Consider the following 21198-nt stretch of genomic DNA (forward strand, 5'->3'; position numbering starts at 1 on the left):
TATTTTAAACAAAATACTTAGAATATTTGTTTTAGTGTTAATTAATTTTAATGAATTAATATTTTTTAAATCGAAATTGTTTATTTAAAAAATATTAATTCTCGTAGAGTTCGCAAATTAATTCATATATTTTAAATTATGTTATGATTATGTGGTGTGCGTGGCGCCTCCTTGTGGTAGATGATTATTTCAAATAAAAAATTTGACCGCGTGTTTGTATATTTGACGTTATAACAGTATATTAATGCGGAAGGTATGTTATTAGTTCGTTAAAAAAATAAGGTCAATATTTCCTGCGTATCAATAAGATAAATTCAATTTATAGAGCAAACTTTATGTATGAATATAAGTGTATGTTTTTGTAAAAAAATGTATTTTCTTAATTGATAATATGATAAGATTCTGACGGTGAACGACCCTTCTCGAGGAATAATATTTTAAGTTAAATTTAAATAGTAGGTTTTTGTGCTAAATTTTATCTACAGTTGACACTTTTTCTATATTCCAGATAAAGAAAAATGGTATTAAATGTAGATCTAATTGAGCCAAATGTTTTTTCTATATATAATAAAATTATTTTTATATATTTTTCTTTTCAGGTTTATTTTGTAAAAATTGTAAAATAAATATACTTTGTTTTTATCTATATATTGATATAATAATCAGTATATAATGCAACCTAATTTGCGAGAGCCTCGATCAAAACGTTTTGTTCCATATTTTGCTCAAAAAGAATTATTGCCTTTTGAAACAATTGAAAAAAATGGAAAAAAATATATAATACTGGAGAATTATGTTGGATATTTAACAGCAAAAGGAGTTGAAATAAAAGATGAAAGAAGCATACAGCAGTTATGTGAAAAGGTAACTTTAAATTAATTTTAAATAAAGTATAAAGGATAGAAAATGTTTGCCAATAAGGGTGTACTATAGATTACCACCTATGGAATTTCGGGACTTTGAGTATATATTTGAACTTGGGACCGAGACGAGTTCAACGGTATTTTACTTTTGGGCCGGAGGCAAAAAATAAGAAAGTTATCATACTTTTTTCGGCAATTGCGCGATGATCAGGAGTTGTGTCGCTCTCTCCGCTAAGCCTGTCGCATGTTTAACAGTTAGTCCAGCAAGTCTGCCATATATACCTTCAACAGAGGCCGATGATGATCCATGAGCATACTGATCGTCTGCAGTTTGAGTTAAGTCCTTTCGCACACCCTCACTAGTCCACCTCGGGGGCTACGGCTCTTCAGTCTCGCTATCGCTTGCAGTCGGCTAGTACTAAGAGCCAACCACACTATCGCAATCGGGAGTCGCAATGCTTGAAAAAAAGGAACTGGCGTTCAACTGTTTGTGCTCCCGACAGACTCCCCCGAGAGGGGAGCCGCTGGCAGGCCGCCGATTGTTTAACGTCAATAGTTATTGATTCACAGTAGTTCTTGAACAAAAGAAAAAAAAGGAAGTGGCGTTCAACTGTTCGTGCAATTTCTTGCCTTTCAGAGTGCTTTTTTTTAATTTGTTTGCAGACTTTACCGCGAGATGGCAGCACTAGTAACTACGGTGCCGTCTGTATGGAAGCATTAAAAAAGTATGATAACTTTCTTATTTTTCATCTCCGGTCCAAAAGTAGGGTATTGTTGAACTCGTCTCAGTCCCTGAGTTCAGATATATACTCAAAGTCCCGAAATTCTATAGGTGATAATCTATAGTATCCCCGAGAATAATTCTAAATTTGATCAAATGTTTTTAATTTGTGCAAATTTATAAATTTTTTTTATATATTTAATCATTAAATTTATTTAGAACTAATAACTGAATAAAACTATAGCATAACACAAGCATAAAACCAAAAATCCAGCAAAAGAAATGTAAACTTAATGATAAACTAACATTTTCTACTGCTTTTAGCAATCCTTGTCAAGTTACAAACTGTTTGAAAAGACAACACAAAATCAAACATAAATTTTTAAGTGTGGAACTGGTGTCTGATTGGATGGTGAAGTAAGCACAAATGTGGGTGTTTACCCATTAGAAAGTTTTTGAGGATTTCAAAATAAGATTGTCACATTTGCAAAAGGATGTTGTCCTTGTAATTAATGGGGGCTTTGTATATCTTTAGTTTCTCTAAATGCTTGAGATGGTTGGGGTTACCACTCATTCATTTAGCCATTGATTAAAAGAACATCTAACATCAATTAAAAAGGGTCACACTACAACTGCTTTGGCAGCTTTTGCTACAGATGATCAAGTTTAAGTGCATCTAGACAAGGCACATTGCATACACCACTCCAGAGTGATCAACCATCTCAAGAATTCAAAGAAACTGGAGATATACAAAGCATGCAGGAAAAACATGGCCATTAATTACAAGGACGTTAACACTCTTGCAAGTGTGGAGATCTTATTTTGAAATCCCTAAAAGAATTTTTTAATTGGTAATCATCCAAAGTCACACTTACTTCACTATTTAATCAGATGCCAGTTCCACACTTAAAAATTTGTTTAATTTGTGTGTTCTTTTTAAACAATTTGTAACCTGACAATGCTAAAAGTAGTAGAAAACATTAGTTTCTCATTAAATTTGTTTCTTTTGTTGGATTTTTGGTTTTTATGCTTATGTTATAGGCTACATTAAATTTATTATTATTAAAAATTCTATATTTCTTTTATAAATTTATCAAAACAACTATGACTTATCAAGTGTATTTTTAAATAGTGTGCTCTCAGAAAAAATTGTAAAAATTCTGAATATGTACACTTATGCAAGAAAATAAGTCACTATTGTATGCAATCAGATTTATAATAAAATCACAATGTCAATAAGTTTAATTCTGATTAAAGCAATTGAATTAAAATAATCATTAAATAAATAAATACAGTGCAAATTTGTTAATGCAACACTTATAGGACTAGAATTGTGCCAGATTACTGCACATTTCTGTATTTTTGAAAAATTTGATAAGTTATATGCAGTCTGAATGTTATGGACCAGCATGTGCAGTAAAGCCCATCCTGACATATACAAGATGCTATAACAAAATGAATCATTTTTCTTAATCACATTGCTCTTGATTCCATGGTTGACTCCCTTCTGACATCTGGCAACATTTGTGGTTGCACCCTTCAATTTTGCTTCAACTTCTGCCAAGAGTCTTTAGCTTACAATGTGTCAAAATAAATTCCACGTGAAATACTGGCATATCAGACTGCCAGATTATTATTGGGTAATTCTAAGCTGTTGGCTACTTTTCACAGGATACTGGATTAACAAACTTCTATAGTATATATAATTTATTTTATCTGTTATAAATGCACTGAAAAAAATCCAGCAATAAGTTGCTTAACTTTCCCAGCAACATTTAGTGGTGCCATCTGTTACGATATTTTATTATTAAAAACTTTATATTTTTAACTATTATAAAATGGCAACAAGCTTAATTTTGAGGGTAGGGGTGGGTTTTATAAAAAAATTGTAAATGCTAATAACAAAAGTAAAATCATTAAAGTCTGACCCTACTGGAGATACACATGACCCACTTTATCTCTTCATCCTCTCAACCTTTAACCACCAAAATTTAATAGTATCAGTCCCCCTAATACACAAACCTCCCTGCAAAATTTCAGAAATTTTCAACAAAAAACATAGGAGTTATTAAGCTTCAAAGAGGTTGAACAGATTTGTGCCCCACATACACTAACATCCATATATACAGAAATTACCCCCAAATTTTTTTGCATTTCTTGACATTTTAAGGTGTCCTAAATCCAAAAATGTAAAAACCGTGGAGGGTCATTTTTGACCAATCGCCATACTTTCCCTCTGTTATATATAACAGCCAGGAAAGTGTTTGTCATAATCTTATTGTCAAAAGTAATTTGACAATAAGATTATGACAAAAAAAATACATGCAAATTTGCATAATTGTTTCTATGTATTATGGAAGTATTATTTTATGAATTCTGTTTAATAATTAATTTGAATTAATTTACATATTGGGAAAATTTTACAAAAATTAAAATATTAATATACAAACAAGAAGGAATATTAAAAATTATCTTTTCTTGTTTCCACCAAAAAAATTTAATAAATCGACAGATGTTTTCAGCATGATTTATAGGCCAGCATCGGGTCTAAAGTCAAAATATGTTGTATTTAACTTTAGACCTGATTGTTAGCTTATAAATCAGACCGAAAGTGTTTGTTGATTTCTTAAATTTTGTTGGTGGAAAGAAGAAAAGATTATTTTTGATACTTCAAATTAGTTTCAGTTTTGGTTCTCCATTTTTCTTCTGCAAGAAGTAGGAAACATTTTGCAACCAGATTTATCTAGGGAATTATCAAAAATCTGTAATTGCTTGATTTTTAATATGATTTCTTAACAAAAGTACAATACAATAAATTTAAAAGTAGGTTAGTAAATTAAATTATATAACAGTCAATAATCTAAATATCTTTCTAATCTGCATATTAATGTTATAGTACCAATATTTCTAAATAGTCAATTTAGATCATAGATGTTCTAAGAAAGTCAATTTAGTTTAAAAAGGATTATAATTTCATAATTTTTTGAGGGTTTCTATAGAAATAATTTATATGATAAAAACAATACAGTCAAACCTGTTTTTATGCGGTGGATAGGGACCGCATAAAAAAAATCGCATGAAACTTCACGAGTGGCTATAAAAAATAGTTTTTGCAACACAATTAAAAAATATTTTTTTATGCTGTCAATAGGGACCGCATAAAAAAGTCTCACATAGAAAATAACTCAAAACCGTACGAAATAGAATTTATTGACAACAGATGTCAGCACTTGACTGCATCGTCTCGTCTATCATCTGTTTTACATATTTTTGTCCAGGTGGTGTTTTGTTGACTTAAAAAGTAAATTATTTCATTTTTTGCATATTCATGCAATTATATTACTATAATAAATTCATTTATGCTATAATAAGTTTATTTAGCTATAATAAGTCAACGTGAGACATGACAAATCGCACGAGACTAGTCGCCAACTATACCGCACAAATAAAAAATCGCACCCAAAAAAAACGCATAAAAACAGGTTTGACTGTACTAGTTTAAATTAATATTTTTATTTTAAAATAATTTATTAATGTTTTTACAAATAATTTTTTAATTTATTTGAAAAGATCCTTGAAATATAATTTTAAATAATAGGGAAACTTTGGCATAGGATACTTATCAAAAGATATACCTGAATTTTCAGACAAAAGAAGAAGCTTATCTAATTTTAAGTAAGATGTTTATGACAAAAACTAAATGATTTTATTTAATGTTGTATGTTTTATTTAACTAAAAAATACTTTACAGTGAAATCAATGATGATGGTGAATGTCAACAACACTGTCAGGAGACAAGTTTAAGTTCAAAAAATCAGTGTGAAATCTTGTATCTGATGTTTGAAGAGGTATTTTCTTTATTTATTAATTACATTCATTGACAAGTAAAGTTATGCACCCAGTCAGAATTGTCTGATTTCAGCAAAACTTGACATACAACTATGTCTCAAACAGGTATGTAAATGATTATATCTGTGGTCCAATTGCATGATAGGTAATACCACTAGAGTTTCTTAAAATTGCTACTCCAGTATTCTAATAAAGGCTCACAGAGACTGTGTTCAGAATTTTCAGTCTATGTTGTTTGGAGGTTTTTGAATACCTGTTTAGTGACACAAAATTAAACTAAATTTTAGTATAAAAACGTGGAATATTTACCAATAAACAAATGTTTTCATCAGCTTTTAGCCATCATTGTCAGGTTAAGCCCCAATGTTCAAAAATAAAACATGCCATTGAACATTGATCTTCAAATGATGGTGAAGAACTGTCTGATTGGTTGTTGCTGTAATGATGTAGAAAAATTAAAATAGGACATCAAATAAAGATCTCCAGGCCTGATGTAGGTTGAGGTCCTTTTTTAATTTTTCCACATCACTAAAGCAACAATCAATTAGATGGTGCTTTGCCATCATTTAAAGATCAACATTTAATGTTATGGTCTATTTTTGAACACTGGGGATTAACCTGATAATGATAGCTAAAAGCTGTTGAAAATGTTTGTTCATTGATAAATATCAACATTACAATTTGGTTTAATTTTGTGTTATATGTAATTAAACACTTTGTGATGGTTCTATTATACCTGTTTAATGCAGTCAAAGACATTCATAGAACTGATGGAGTTTGAGAAAGGCCACTTTTTCAGGATGAGGGAAACAGGGTGGCTATTCACCAAATTGCCCACCATCTGTGATCTTCTCACCTGACTATGTGGCATTGAGGACAGTGGATACATCAGGGTGCACATACATCGTGAAGCAGGTTCTGGATGACCCAGACAGACAACCAGGAGAGTTGATTATCAATTGTGAGACAAGCAGAAATAGCTATAATGGCATCTTTGTCTATCATCCAGAGACAAGTGGAAGTCTTGCTACAGAATCCTGTCTCTGCAACCCACCCTGTTTCTATGAAGGATTACTGGTGAGTGCTTCAATCGCACCTTTACTGTTGTGCAGCACATTGCCCTGCTACTGGTGTGTTGGTCTGGAGAGGACATCTCTCATATGACAGTCCTCTCCACACCAACACACCTCAAACTTATAGATGGCTGAATCTAGCAACCTTTCTGATACTACAAATGCTTGATGAGTGACAAATCTGAACACTGGGAGCCAAGGAAATGTGATGTGGCAAACATTTCTGGAAATCCTGTGTGCAGCCAAGCATTAGCTTGCTGTAAAATGGGTGTTTACAGTTTTGTCATGAAATGTAACACATGGAGGCATAGGATTTCCTGAAAATAGCACTGTGCTGTCTATGTGTTCCTGTACATATGAGAGGGATCCTGTCATTCCTAATAGCGATACAGAAATACAGAGATACAGAAATTGACGGCACAGTGCTGCTTTTAGGAAATCCTATGCCTCCATGTGTTACATTTCATGACAGGACTGTAAACACCCATTTTACAGCAAGCTAATGCTTGGCTGCACACAGGATTTCCCAGAAATGTTTGCCACGTCACGTTTCCTTGGCCTGCCCAGTGTTCAGATTTGTCACTCGTAGTATCAGATAGGTTGCTAGATTCAGTCATCTATAAGTTTGAGGAATCTGGAGTAGCAGTTCAACATCTGTGGGAAATGTATTACCAGATAGTATATAGTATATGTATGCCTCTATGCTGACCAAAATGTTACCTGTATGCAGGCAAGAGGAGATCCTAAAAGGTACAAAATGTTCCTTTAAATTGTACTGTTGTTCTTCAAGGAAATATTGCTTTGCTATGTTAATCACTTATTACCAATATCATTACATTTTCATTAATAAAGTTTTATTTGATTCAAATACCCCTTCTTGGTATGTAACTTTTTTGTCAATGAGTGTAGTATTTTAAATAATTAATATACATTTTCACAAAATAAATTTTTCAGTCAAATTTTAATTTGTATTTGTAAAGTACTAAACTTTTTCCCTGATTACTAATTTTAAAAATGTAAAATTATTATTATAAATTTTAAAATTATAATAAAATAAAATTTTTTCCAGGCATTTTTTTTATCATATGGATTAGGTTGCTTAATTGTAAAAGAAAGTAATAAGGTTTGTTTTTTATATATTATCATAGTTATATTAAAATGCTTTTAATTGAAAAAATATATTATGAGAAAGCCTATTATATTTTAATGAAAGTTTTATAGATCCAAAGACTTATAATTTCTGTGGATTTATTTTTGAAATATCCCCCAAATTACAAGATATGACACACTAGAAGTAGTGTGATTTAAGTGCTGTATGGAAAATGTAAGAGACATAAAAGCAATTTAGAGAATTAAACTCAAACTTTGAATTGCTTAATTTCAATTAAAATGAATACAGAATTGCAATCATCACAATAATACTTTAAATCATTGAGAAACAATTTATTACATTTCCAACCTGCTCAACAGACCATCATCAGGTTTTAAATTCTGGAACCTTGACAACCGTTTCTTATCACATAGAACATGTAAGAACATATTTAAAATTACAAAGACATTTGAATATATCGTCATTTGATTTCAAAATAAATATATAAATAATACGGTATTGGCATATGGATTACAATAACAAAATAATAAAAAAGGAAACAATAAAGATAAATGAAACAAAAAGGAAAAAATCACATTCATAATATCAATTTCACATTGAATGAGGGATTAGATTCTAATAAATTCCTCTTGACGACGTGTTTCCATGCCGTGGGAAGAATTGTGGCATCCTTATAGTTCAAACACTTCCCTGAAATACTACTTCTATATATCTCCTTCTTTTCCAAACACATTGCCAATGTCAGTGAGTGCACCAGTTTTATAACCTTAGCTTCCTCCCATTCAACAATTGAACATTCGGATTTCACTATTCTGGATAAATCTGTACAACCCTGTCCTTTCCCTACATTGTAATCATCCCAATAACACCTTAAATCACTGAGAAACAATCTTCTGAGTGTTTATTGAATAAAGAATTTAAGTTAAATGATTATATAATAGAGAATTATATAAAAGTTTTCCTTTAAGTTTGTTTTGAATGAAATTAGAATAAAATCAAATTTGGCTTTTAAGCCAAATTTGATTTTATTCTAATTTCAGTGTTCTAATTGAAAGTGTTACATTTCAGTATGTAACACTTTCAATAATTAATTAATAGTTAATAATTGCTCAGTGTATAAGCAGGCCATATTTAGTACAGTTTATAGTGAAACTATTCCATATATTTGCAGTAACAAACTATTGAATTTATTTCATACTTTTCATTTTTTACTACATTTGTATAATAATGCTAATGTTGTCATATAAAGATTAGAAAAAAAAGCATAATTTCCATTAAAAAAATAATTCCTGGAATCAATGTATACCTTATTGCAATTAATTTATAGAAAATAAAACAGAATTCTATCTTGATTACATACCACTCACTCAGTTCACTCCATATGATAGCCATTAAAATCTGAAGGTGAGTTTAAGACATGAATCCATGTCTTTGTCAATACAGTAATGTCAATATCCATACATTCAGAGTTGAGTATTTATATCAAATGTCAAGTGTAATAAATAATGTATCTGTTAGGCTCAAAGACCAAAATTGCTCATGGAGTGAAAAAAACGACCACAACATGTTGTGGTGATTAAGAAAAACCATAACGCATTCTGAACGTTAGCTGATGCAACCACGCTAGAGGATCATACGATGCACAGTGGTTTCTAACTTCAAAATATAGATTCTAGCTTCAAAACATTTTTATTTACAATTTTTAATGCTGAACAACATTAGTTCTACAAGTTTTTTTTAGAAATTTAATTTTCATACTTAAAAACATTTCAAAGAAATAAAATGTATGGAGAAAAATACACATTTGTTTTGCTAAAAAGTGCTAAATGTCTAATTACATATACTTGTAGGTGTTTGATATACTATACACAATGACTTAAAAATCAGCTGCTAAAGTTAAAAACCACTGTGCGACGGATTTATTATGGTTAAACACCACCACACGTTCTGGATGTTAACTAATAATGAGGTGATTATAAGAAAATAAAACTTTCTTTTTCGTTATGATTTATTTATCTTCAATCATCTTATATAAGTAGGTAACAAAATTATTCATCATATACAGAAATGTAACTTGGTTATTTTTCAACAACATTTAATCATTCGTGAAAATCTGCTGCGTGCTCGAGATGTCAACATTTTCTAACAACTAATTTACTAAAAATAATTACTTTGTCAGGAACTTTTATTAATAAATCAGTCTTTTTTATGAGAATCCAGAATATTGCAGAGTTATTTATTTTTACAGGAACTATTACCGTGACATTTAGAGTTGCATTTTATGTTCTTTGAGCGACATTTACATTTTTTATCAATACAGTATCTTTTACAGTGACACATTATAAACTGTTGCTTACTTCCAGATGTTAATGTGGATGCTGAGCAAAGTGTTAATGAAGTTGAGGATACGTCCTGAATGTTAAAAAAGTTACTCTCAGAAATTGTAAATTCATTACGAGCATAAAGTCAATCAAGAAGATCTTCCTTGTTTCCTAATTGACTCGATGGATTAATGCTCATAACAACAGCTAAAACATTTCTGGGAGCTGCACGTCCTCTATCAACATCAGGCATCCTAACTAAAACATTTGAACCAATTTCAACTGCCCTATATTGAGAAAACTCTCTGAGCTCGAGCTCATGCTTGAATAAAAAAAAAATAATATGAATGATTCTATGACACAGATCCCTGTACTATTGTTGTGAAATAATAATCAGAACAATTCTTAATTCATTGTTTTTAAAAATGTTAATAACTAAAATGTCTTAGATTTTTAGAGGTAATAATTTACATCTGATATGGAGAGTGCCAATGGCTCAATGCATGGAGGTTGAGAAAAGCAAAATCCTACTCTGGTGTAATATACAGTAATACCTCTGTTATCATCGGTTTTGGATTTCACCGATTGTTTTCAGACAGATTATCAACAAAAACCGAGGTATCACTGTACAGTGTACACCCATGTAACTAGCATCAATCTGCATTATTTCTTTAGCTCCTGTTGAAAACCCTCCAGTTACAGGAAAAAAACAGAATGGTTTTAGGCTAAAACTTTTTCCAGCAAAACTTGTGGCGGGATGAGTAATAGCATCAGAACATACAGTTTTACCCTGGATTTACCCTAAATATAAGACTACCGAAACATTACTCTGAGAAATTGAAATTAGTCTAGAAAAGGGTAATTACCCTAGAAATGGCAGCACTGGTCAAGAATGAACACAATACAAACTCCACAAGTGTTTGCAATTCGCCCATTGACAACTTACAACCTATCCTTCATATTGTGGTTGCATCAGCTAACATTCAGAACGCGTTATGGCTTTTCTTAAACACCACAATGCATCATGGTCAAATATCATGAAAGCAACAACACAAATTTCGCTTTGTGGTTGTTTTGAGTTAGCCACAATGCATTGTGATCATTTTTTTTGCTCAATGAGCGATTTCAGTCTTTGAACCTAACATATCTACGAAAAAGTCTGATGATATCTTCTAATGAGAACTTGAAAAAAACCACACCTTTGAGTATCTTTCTGACAAACATTTTCAGCTCCTTTGATAAGCCTGCTTCAGGTCTGTGAAAGATTCTAAATGTCAATGTTTTATATTGGAATGGCCACTCGAGTGATAATGTGTCTTCTAATATTTTTTTAAATATTGAAAAGGAACTAACAATGTGACAGACCCAATAAAGGCTAATTAAAGCAGCTGAAAACATTTGTTGGAAAGAAAAATGAGACCAGAATTGTACTCAAAGATAGGGGTTTTTCAAGTATGTAAACAAATGCTTTTGATAGTCTTAATTGATCATCCTCAGGTTTTAAATTTAATAAATTTGATAGGATAATGTAATTACAATGTAATTTTTTAAAATGGAACATTATTTTATTCGTTGCAACTGCATGCACCACAGATTGGTTTATTTGAAATGATGCATATAAATCATGTCCATGCTTTTTAAGGGGATGATTTAGTCTCCATTCCTTGTACCTCGAAAAAGGACTTTGATGATCAACAGTGAGCATTTAACACAATGATTATGTAGTGAAACAAAAGAAAGTTGTCGCATTTGTAAAGTGTTATCATATATATATTAGCAATAGTGGAAAAACTTGAAAATATATGTCATGAATGTTGTTATCTATGCTATAAATAATAGAATTAAATCTACTTGTATTTAATTGCTATGTCCATATATTTAATTAATAATTTTCTTCTAATTAGCTCTTAATAGCTTTCTATAATTCATATTAAACTAAAATAGATAAGATTTGAATTCATTGAGAAGTATAATTTAAAATGAAAATTGAATTTTCTTTTTTGGAATAATAAAATTCCCATTTCGTAGGAAATTTTATTATTATATGTTAAATCATTATTAGTTAATAATTTTTTATTTCAGGAATTAAGTATTTCTGAAATGTGGAAAAAGTTTTGTTGGTTGGCATTAGATGGAAGATTTCCATGTAAATATGTTGCTTATCATTATTTTCGTAGCAAAGGCTGGATAGTCAAATCTGGATTGAAATACGGAACAGATTTTGGTAAATTAAATTTATTAGTTTAAAATTTGAATATTTAAATTATATTGTAATAAAATATAATACATGATGTGATCTATAAAAAGGTACCTGAAGTGAGAAAAATCAATTTTTATTTTTTGAGTGCATCTTATTCTACAAAATAATAATAGTATGTAAGATGGCATTTAAAGCTTAAAATGTTGTCAAACATTACTAGAAAACATTTAGGGAGTGGGGAACTTTTTTAGCCATTATCCCAAAATATATTTGTGTAAGTTGATATTACCCTCCTCATTTTGAAAAGAAGAAAATCGATACAAATTTAAACACTATTTATTTAATAATTTTACACTAAAAATGAAAAAAGTTTCATGAAAATAATAAATAATAGACAAACGAAATAAAATTATCATTTTAGAACAAAATAATTTCATTTAAAACTTTTACTCTAGGTTTTGGAAAAATGTTGTTTCATGTTTGATACAATAACTTCAAAATTCGGGCTTTTTGATGTCATAGCAATTTGAATACAGTCTTTGGCGTTCAATCAATTTTCGTTTTTGATTTTTATGTTCATTAGATTGGAAAATCCTTGTTCACAAAGGCAGGTTGTTGCAAATGGCAGCAACTTTTTACTGCCTCCTCATGTGCAATTTTGAAAGCCTTTGCAGCTTCTGACATCCAAAAAGACGACAGATCTGCTTTGTTCTCAAATTGAATGTGTGCTTCATTATTAGATTGAAGTTCAAAAAGTGCCTCTGCCAAACCTTGAGGCTTTTCTGGGATGTTAGCAATTTCACATTTAAAAAGATCTACAACCGAACTGACAGTATGTAAATGAAGATCCGGAAAGTAACCACACACTGAGTTCGGTAAGACGCCTCATAACTGTATCCTTGATGTCATCAAAAGTATTTTCAAAATTTTCCAAAAACAAAGCCAACTTTGAAAAAAAAAGCTATCTTGTTTTGTTCTACTTTCTGTCTCCAATATAGAAGCTTTAATCCAAATGCTGACATTTTTTCTCTGGTTGAAATGGAATTAATGTTTTTCCTTGCACTTCTTTGTTCAATACATTTATATGCTCAAAAATGTCAGCTAAATATGCAAGATGTGCAACCCACGAGGAGTTTAAACTTATCAGTGAGAATATGCTTTTGATCAACCAAAAAAATTGCAAGTTTGGTCATGAGAGACCATACTCGATTCAGAACATTTCCGCGAGAAAGCCACCTTACTTCTGTATAATAAAGTAGGTTTGTATATTCAGCTTCACTATCCTGACATAATTCACAAAATAGCTGTGTGTTTAGTGCATGTCCTTTGACAGCATTAACAATCTTGATGGCATCATGCATGACGGCTTCCAGTGTAGGTTCCAAATGTTTCAGAAATAGTGCCTGGTGATGGATCATACAGTGACTCACTTCAATTTTAGGATTATTTTTTCTCACGAAGGCTGAAAAACTATTAGTATGACCAAACATAGCTGGAGCTCCATCAGCAGACACAGCAATGCAGTTTTCCCACTTTAAATTAATGCTTTGAGTATTAAACTATTCATTAACCTTATTATACACATCAATTCCACGTGATCTCAACTCTAGAGGAGAACAAAACAACAATTCCTCTTCAATTGCATGTGTACCTTTGTAGCAAACATACACCATTAGCTGTGAATTGCTACTGACATCTGTAGTTTCATCAAGTTGAATAGCAAAATATTTAGCTTGTTTTAGTGAGAAAGTAACCTGTTCTCTTACATTTTGTGCCAAGATATAAATTCTTTCTTTGAATTCAGTGCCCTTGTCTGCAAGAATTATAAGTTTCTTTGCTTCTTTCTGAACACACATGATCTCTGCCATTTTTACAGCTGCTGGTTTAACCAAATCCTCACCAATAGTACAGTCAAAACTGTTTTTATGTGGTCTTTTTTTGTGCAATTTTTTATTTGTGCGATTTTTTTTGTGCGGTATAGTTGGCGACTAGTCTCGTGCGATTTGTCATGTCTCATGTTGACTTATTATAGCTAAATAAACTTATTATAGCATAAATGAACTTATTATAGTAATATTATTGCATGAATATGCGAAAAATGAAATAATTTATTTTTTAAGTCAACAAAACACCACCTGGACAAAAATATGTAAAACAGACGATAGACGAGACGATGCAGTCAAGTGCTGACATCTGTTGTCAATAAATTCTATTTTGTACGGTTTTGAGTTATTTTCTATGTGAGACTTTTTTTATGCGGTCCCTATTGACCGCATAAAAAAAATATTTTTTTAATTGTGTTGTGAAAACTATTTTTTATAACCACTCGTAAAGTTTTGTGCGATTTTTTTTTTTTTTTTTTTTTTTTTTTTTAAATGCATTTTTTTTATGCGGTCCCTATCCACCGCATAAAAACAGGTTTGACTGTATATGGTTTCTTGTTTTGGGCAATCAACCAGGCTACTTCAAAGCTAGCCATTGATGCCGAACGTTGATCAAAGGCACCTAACAAGTTGCTGTCCAGTCTGTCTTTTGACAGACATTTCTAAATTTACAAAGTACTCTCATGGTTTGGAAGATAGGTGTGAATGCAAATTATCATCCAAATGTTTCTTCCATTAACATTTTTTTTTTTTTTTTTTTTTTTTTTTTTATTCTGAAGGTTAGTACTTTCAAACATATAACACACTGTGGTTTCATTGTAACCTTGTCTTCTATTTGTGTAAAACTTTATTTAAGGAATTCTTCCTTGTACGTTCTTTTCCTATTTCTATCTGCTGCCATCTGAAGGGTGAAAAATCCAGAGGTTTAAAGGCTCTTAAATTAAATTTTAAAATTACGGCTTACCTTGATCATCGAAATTGATGATGAAATGGTATGTCCTTGTATTCACGTATTGCAAAAAAATTGTGTAAAAACGAAAAGGGCACAATTAACATAAACAAGGCTCTTCTTAACCCTTTTCGTTACTCTGGTGAAATCTACCACCACAAAAAATTAATAGACGACAGATGTCAGCACTTGACGACATCATATGGTACATCCTTTGTTTCACATAGATTTGTCCAGGTGGTGTTTTATTGCCTTAAGAAAAAAAGCATTAACTAACATTTTTTATTTTTATTTTTTTGTGATAATTTGTTGTTTTATTTTTTTGCATATTCATGCAATAATATTACTATAATGAGTTCATTCGTGCTGTAATAAACTTATTCAGCTATAATAAGTCAACGTGTTATAAATAATCAAGTTATTACTTTCAGTTCTGACACTTTATATATTTTTTATTTTTTTTTAAATCTGAAATATCTAAATTCCTTATTACCCCCAAATAATCTCATTTCTACTCCAGTTCTCCAACCACTGTATTATAGGATCATGAAAACTATTGACATGGCTGTGTTGCCATTTACCTTATCTATACTATACCTGTCAATTCCCATCAAGTTGCATTGCTATGCAAATTACCTTTGAACTTCTATACTCATTGGCTGGTTATTTATTGATTATCTCTTATGTAATAAATGATTAGTTAGTATATAACTATTGATTTGATCAGAAAATTATATCATAAGTTGTTCTTAGTGCTTGCTAGGAAAAATGTTATATGAATAGTCATTTGTCAAAAACATTCAATAATGTAAAGTACATAAAAAGAATATTGTCATTTGTCTGAAACTTTGAAAACTTCACCTAAATTTCCAATTAAGTTTTTGCATTCATAGAAATATCACCAGTGTCTTGTTATACTTGATTCTTCATTAAAAAAATTTTTCGATTTGAAAATACTATTATTTCTAAAATTCAAAAAATAACATTCTATTATGAACAGAATTATTGTATTTATCATAAATCAAAGAAAACAGACTCTATAATTACTAAAGTAATTGAACATATTGAAATGAAACAGTTAATCCATATGAAAGTTGTTTTAAAACAGTTGGCTTAACACACAAAATTATTGAATGAACATTAGCTTATAAAAAAATCTCTAATATATTTCTCAGTTATATATTCATATAGTATAAAAAAGACACATCTAATAATAAATATAATTACATTACTTTGAATTTAAGAAAAAAGTTGAGGTACATCTTAAATTTAGGATATTCTTTGACACATTTCAGTTTTTGGAGAACAAGCAAGCATAAGGCCAACCATAAATAGTGAAATAAAGCAATAATACTTGAAAGCTGAATTTTTGCAACTAAACAGACAGGAATGAGAGAGATATCAGATTGAATTTAAGGCCACAAAAAAAGCAGTCTCATTACTATATTCCAGTGGTGTACCTAGGGGGTGTGGTAGGTGCGATCCGCACCAAGCCCCTGGAAAGCGATAGGCCCATGGGGCCCCAAAATCACAAGAAAAAAGACCTGAAAAATTTTTTCGGGGGCCCACAAATCTGGTTCCACACCAGGCCTGGAGAACTGTAGCTATGCCACTGCTATATTCCCAAAGGTGGTGTCAGAACTAGTATATTTAACTGTTGTGAAAAAAAGAAATAGCAATTTAGTTTTCTTTATAATAAATTCTTTTAAAAACTAGACTTAAATTTTTCTGCTAAAAATTAAAAAAAAAAATTATAACAGTTAAGGTGGCACTTACACACACACATCATATTTTGATTTTATTTGTATTTGTGAAAATTTGTTTCTTTACAGTTTAATTATTGATTTTTCTTTATAGTTTTGTACAAAGATGGTCCAGCATTTTATCATTCCACCTATTGTGTTGTCGTACGTGAAGTATCATCAGATTTTAACGAGCAGTCTTTAACGTGGTTGGAATTACTTTCTTTAAACAGAGTTAATGAACACGTAGCTAAAGTAAATATTACCTTAAATTTTAATTTTCATTTGATCCTAACGAACTCTTATTAAAAACTTATATTGCTAAATTCATCTCTAACAGGACACACTATTATGTTACGTAATGAAAAACAAAGATACAGATCTGTTAGATCCTTCTTGTATTCCAACATTTAATGTACAGGTATAAATGTTTTTGATAGAATTTTCATTTCTATACATTTAATTGTGATATGAGTTTATTTTAAAAATACTTTCAGGAAGTTCTATTAAGAAGGTGGATACCCTCTGAAGAAAGAGAAGACAATTAGTTGATTTTAATATTTTGTCATTTATATATTACATATAACATTCTTTTGAATAAATAAAATACTTAAAACAATTTTTCTGTACAGCTTCTTTCAAATAAGTGAACACACACTACTGTTGAAAATTTTTGTTAAACTCAAGCAAAAATTGCAAGAATTCTGTATCATGGAACCTACAGATGAGGAACATTAAATTGAAATTTATTATATAATAAATTTACAACTAAAAGGTTTTTTGTGGGTTCCTATGGAGATTGGTAGAATCTTGTAATAACTAGATTTTCCAGATGCATAGTTGAGAATTATTAGAAGAGAAATTTTGTGTACTGTTTGTTTGTTTAGTTAAGTTACAGTAACACAACACTTGGGAGGTCTTTTTAAGGGTAACTGGCCTCTATTCAGGCACTACAGACGAGGAGAAAACCCGGAAAAATCCATGTGGCCAGCCCATCCTGGAGAGGCGCGAACCCATGACTGAACTTCCAGTGTTCAGGGAATGGAACTGCTTGGCCACTGGTGGGCCAATTTTGTGTACAGAAATAAAGGAACTCATAATGGATATATTTTTGTAACATTTCTAAAAAATAACACATTAACATTCAAAATATAGGAAATTTATTAAAATTCAATAATTATACAATTATAATTTAAAAGACATTATTTCAAATTCCCATATTAAACAGATTTAATTAAAACATCAAAATTAAAAAATATTCATTTGTTTAACAAAAGAAAAAATTCTTATTAGAATTGATCTCAAAGATATATCAAATATTATAATAAAACATCATTTGATACATAAATAATCTGACAAACACATTTTTATCAAAAGAATTGAAATTCAGTTGATCCATCTATCATCATTTCCAATTAATATTCCCAATGGAACAAATCATTGTGCAAATAACATTTTGTTCATTTTAGAATAAAAATTTAATAAATGATTTTAATTATCACATTAATTAACAAAGTATTCAAACTTTTGATCAACTATTAATAGAGTAGTCGATTCCAAAATTAATTCTTATTTTTTTAAATCTTTTTATATAAAAGTTTTTGTAATAATTAATAGGAAGTTGATTTGAACAAAGTGAAAAATCAACATTTTATTTGAATTTACTAGACAAATGAATAATAATTAGATTAGTGGCTAACATTTTGCTTGTCAGTGCACTAATGGAACTGTTAAAGCAATGGTTGAAACCAAGATTTTTTAAATTGCACTCTATTTCCCAGTCAAATTCAAATATTTATTTGCAAAGATAACTTGTTATTTACAAAGAACGTTCAAAAAAGTTTTTAAAACTGAATCTGAATATTTACTCTAATATTGAGTGTTTTATTCATCATGCTGCTTTAATTTGAAAATTAGTAAAACATGCAAATGGATGGATGAAATTTAAATCCTGATCTTGTTCCAATATTTACGAATTGTCATTGTTCTTCTGTAAAATAAAATAATAATTTTATTATAGTTTCTTTTTTAAAATTATTAATCTAAATTTCACAGATTAATAGTTTATTAATTTAATTTTTTTTCTTTATATTTGATATACAGGGTCTTCCAAACAAAATGCTATTTTAAATTACTGTAATTATGTTAATTATTTCTGAGAAGTATGCAATTTACACAAGTCAATAGAGTAACTGTCCAAGTTTTCTCTCACTTGCATTTAAATGTCTTATCTACTACCTCTAGGAAGTGCATGAGTGACTCTGCAATAAAGAAGGCATTTTGCATCCTGAAGTTTATAATGTCTACTCTGTTAGATAATGATGAGTGATTCAATATGCAGACATGCAACATCTGACTGCTGTGAGTAGTGACAACACATATGCCATGTAATCTAGGAAGAATTTGAGTTTCAATTGGATGTGTGCAGTGGGACACAAGGTACAGTACATGCATTGAGAAACTGTAATAGACAAATGTGAAACTTGGACGTTGTAATGTACATTTAAACATTTTTCCAACATTCTCAAATAATAATTAACATTGCTACCATTTTAAATTATTGTAATTTTCTTTTAAAAGACCCTGTACAGTACATTATTTAACTACAATGTATATAAACTTTAAATTACATTATTAGAAAATATTTTTAATAAGATATACAGATAACCCTTGTATAACTGCAGTTCCTATAAAAATCTTGTGTAATGTGAGATTAAAAACCAGTACCAGAAATTATTTTTATAACTATGTTCCAAAAGCTATCATTTTATTGGGGTTATCAGAAACTTAATTTCTATTAAAAATAGAAATAACTGAACAAATACCTTACAAACCATGATACATATAATGTACTGTACATCAGATAATGTATATTTGCCTAATTTTCTTCCCCTTTCTTGCAGCTAAATACAATGCAACAAAGAACATTTTCTTTGTTGCAGAATATCTTTGCCTTGTAAACTTTCTTCTGCTTTCTAAAAAAATCAGAAATCTGGGTTTGTTTGCTTTTTTTTCTTAATAGATTTTTGTAAATTTTATGATATACAGCTAAGTATTTTTGAAACTCCTTTTTAAACTTTGCTGTTTTCAGTCAAAGGCGTTAAAAAATAAGACTGGTTGCTTGGTTAATTTTTTCTTTCAAGTATGCTTTTTTGTGTAAAATTTGTAACTTCAGAATTTTTCACCTGCACTATCATCTACCAAACTGATTTATTTCCAATACATTTCTACCAAATCTCCTTCACCATAATAGCATAACATAAGAGTTTTCCCCACACAAAAGCTCAAAGTACTTCTAAAACACTATTTTGCTCTGTGTTATACAGGAGTTGCCTGCAATTCCTAAAGAGAAAATTATAAAGCTTGTATATGATTGAATTCCTATTTAGAATTGCTTAAAATATAACTGTTATTATAACATAATTCATTTTTTTAGTTATTTTGAATTATTTTAAAAACTTGTAATATTCAGCTTTTTTAGAAACATGCATTTCATGACAAGTTTTGTCATAAATTGTAATGTAAACTTCAAGCAATTTCCTTATTCTTGATTTAAAATACTACAAGTTATGAAACAATGCCATAAGAATGAATTATAATTTTAAAAAATCATAATTATTAGTGCCAAACAAAGAAAAATCAAATCTTTACAGGCTAGTTGTGTTTATTATAAATACAGACAATTACTTCAAATATATAATGAACAGCTAGATTCATTTATCTGATTACCCGTGTTGCATAGTAAGCAGGAGTTGTAAGTTTGAGTCCTGCTCTGAGCTAATATTCTCTTCAGAATATTTTAAAATTAGTTTGTTTATAATTATGATATTTAACAAGAGATGGCAACCTGCCTCCTGCAAAATTGTTAATAATTATTTAGCCTTAATAGCCTGAGAAAGGAATCTGGCTGTTTGACTATTTAGTTATTATTATAAATTCTAAATTATTATAGCTGAATATATTAATGTTTTTTATTAGATTTTCTGCTGGACTGAAGATTGTAGTATTATAAAACAATTCTGAAAACTTAATTTATATTGATACTAAATAAAACTATATAAAGAAATTTTAACACATCATAAATGCATCAAAAGGTTATGTGATATTTCCAAATAATTCTATGCACAACACAGCTTTGTTCTTTAATCTGTGGAGAATTGAATTTATATGTATCAGGGGTGGCCAAATCTTGTCATGATAGGCACAATATATCATGGATCAAAAATATGACACACATTTTATATATAACATATATTGTGCGTGTGTGTGTGTACATGCATTTGCACATGTAGACCAGACCCATACTCCCTAATGTATACATTAGGAATATGGGATCTGGTATATGGGAGCTGCAATAAAGGTCTAGAATAGCTGAGTTTTGCTCCATAACTATATAACTTTAAAATTTTGTCACTTTCAAAATTATTACTTTATAGTAAACAAAAATGATTTTGAGATGAACTGTTCACATGCATGTTTCTATACC

The 21198-nt window shown here is 30.0% G+C and overlaps 2 protein-coding genes across 7 annotated transcripts in view; one reads left to right on the plus strand and one right to left on the minus strand.

Annotated features, from left to right (window-relative positions):
• The first annotated feature begins 233 nt into the window (after positions 1-233).
• Positions 234-17331, plus strand: Tsen2 (tRNA splicing endonuclease subunit 2). Its single transcript, XM_067279894.1, has 9 exons — positions 234-253; positions 600-864; positions 5183-5259; positions 5336-5432; positions 7576-7629; positions 12021-12162; positions 16828-16967; positions 17053-17133; positions 17210-17331. Exons 2-9 carry the CDS (start codon positions 673-675, stop codon positions 17258-17260), a joined length of 834 nt encoding a protein of 277 aa, XP_067135995.1. The 5' UTR covers positions 234-253; positions 600-672; the 3' UTR covers positions 17261-17331.
• Positions 17332-17849: 518 nt separating this feature from the next.
• LOC136983194 (coiled-coil domain-containing protein 177-like) overlaps positions 17850-21198 on the minus strand; it is a 90934-nt gene continuing 87585 nt past the window's right edge. For all 6 annotated transcript variants that reach the window (XM_067279862.1, XM_067279866.1, XM_067279865.1 and 3 more), the window contains exon 12: positions 17850-18702. In XM_067279862.1, coding sequence (XP_067135963.1) covers positions 18682-18702 — 21 coding nt within the window. In that variant the 3' untranslated portion in view covers positions 17850-18681. The remainder of the gene's footprint in view (positions 18703-21198) is intronic.

The sequence above is a fragment of the Centruroides vittatus genome, unplaced genomic scaffold (assembly GCF_030686945.1).
Source record: "Centruroides vittatus isolate TY-2023 unplaced genomic scaffold, ASM3068694v2 contig_878, whole genome shotgun sequence".
NCBI lineage: Eukaryota > Metazoa > Arthropoda > Arachnida > Scorpiones > Buthidae > Centruroides > Centruroides vittatus.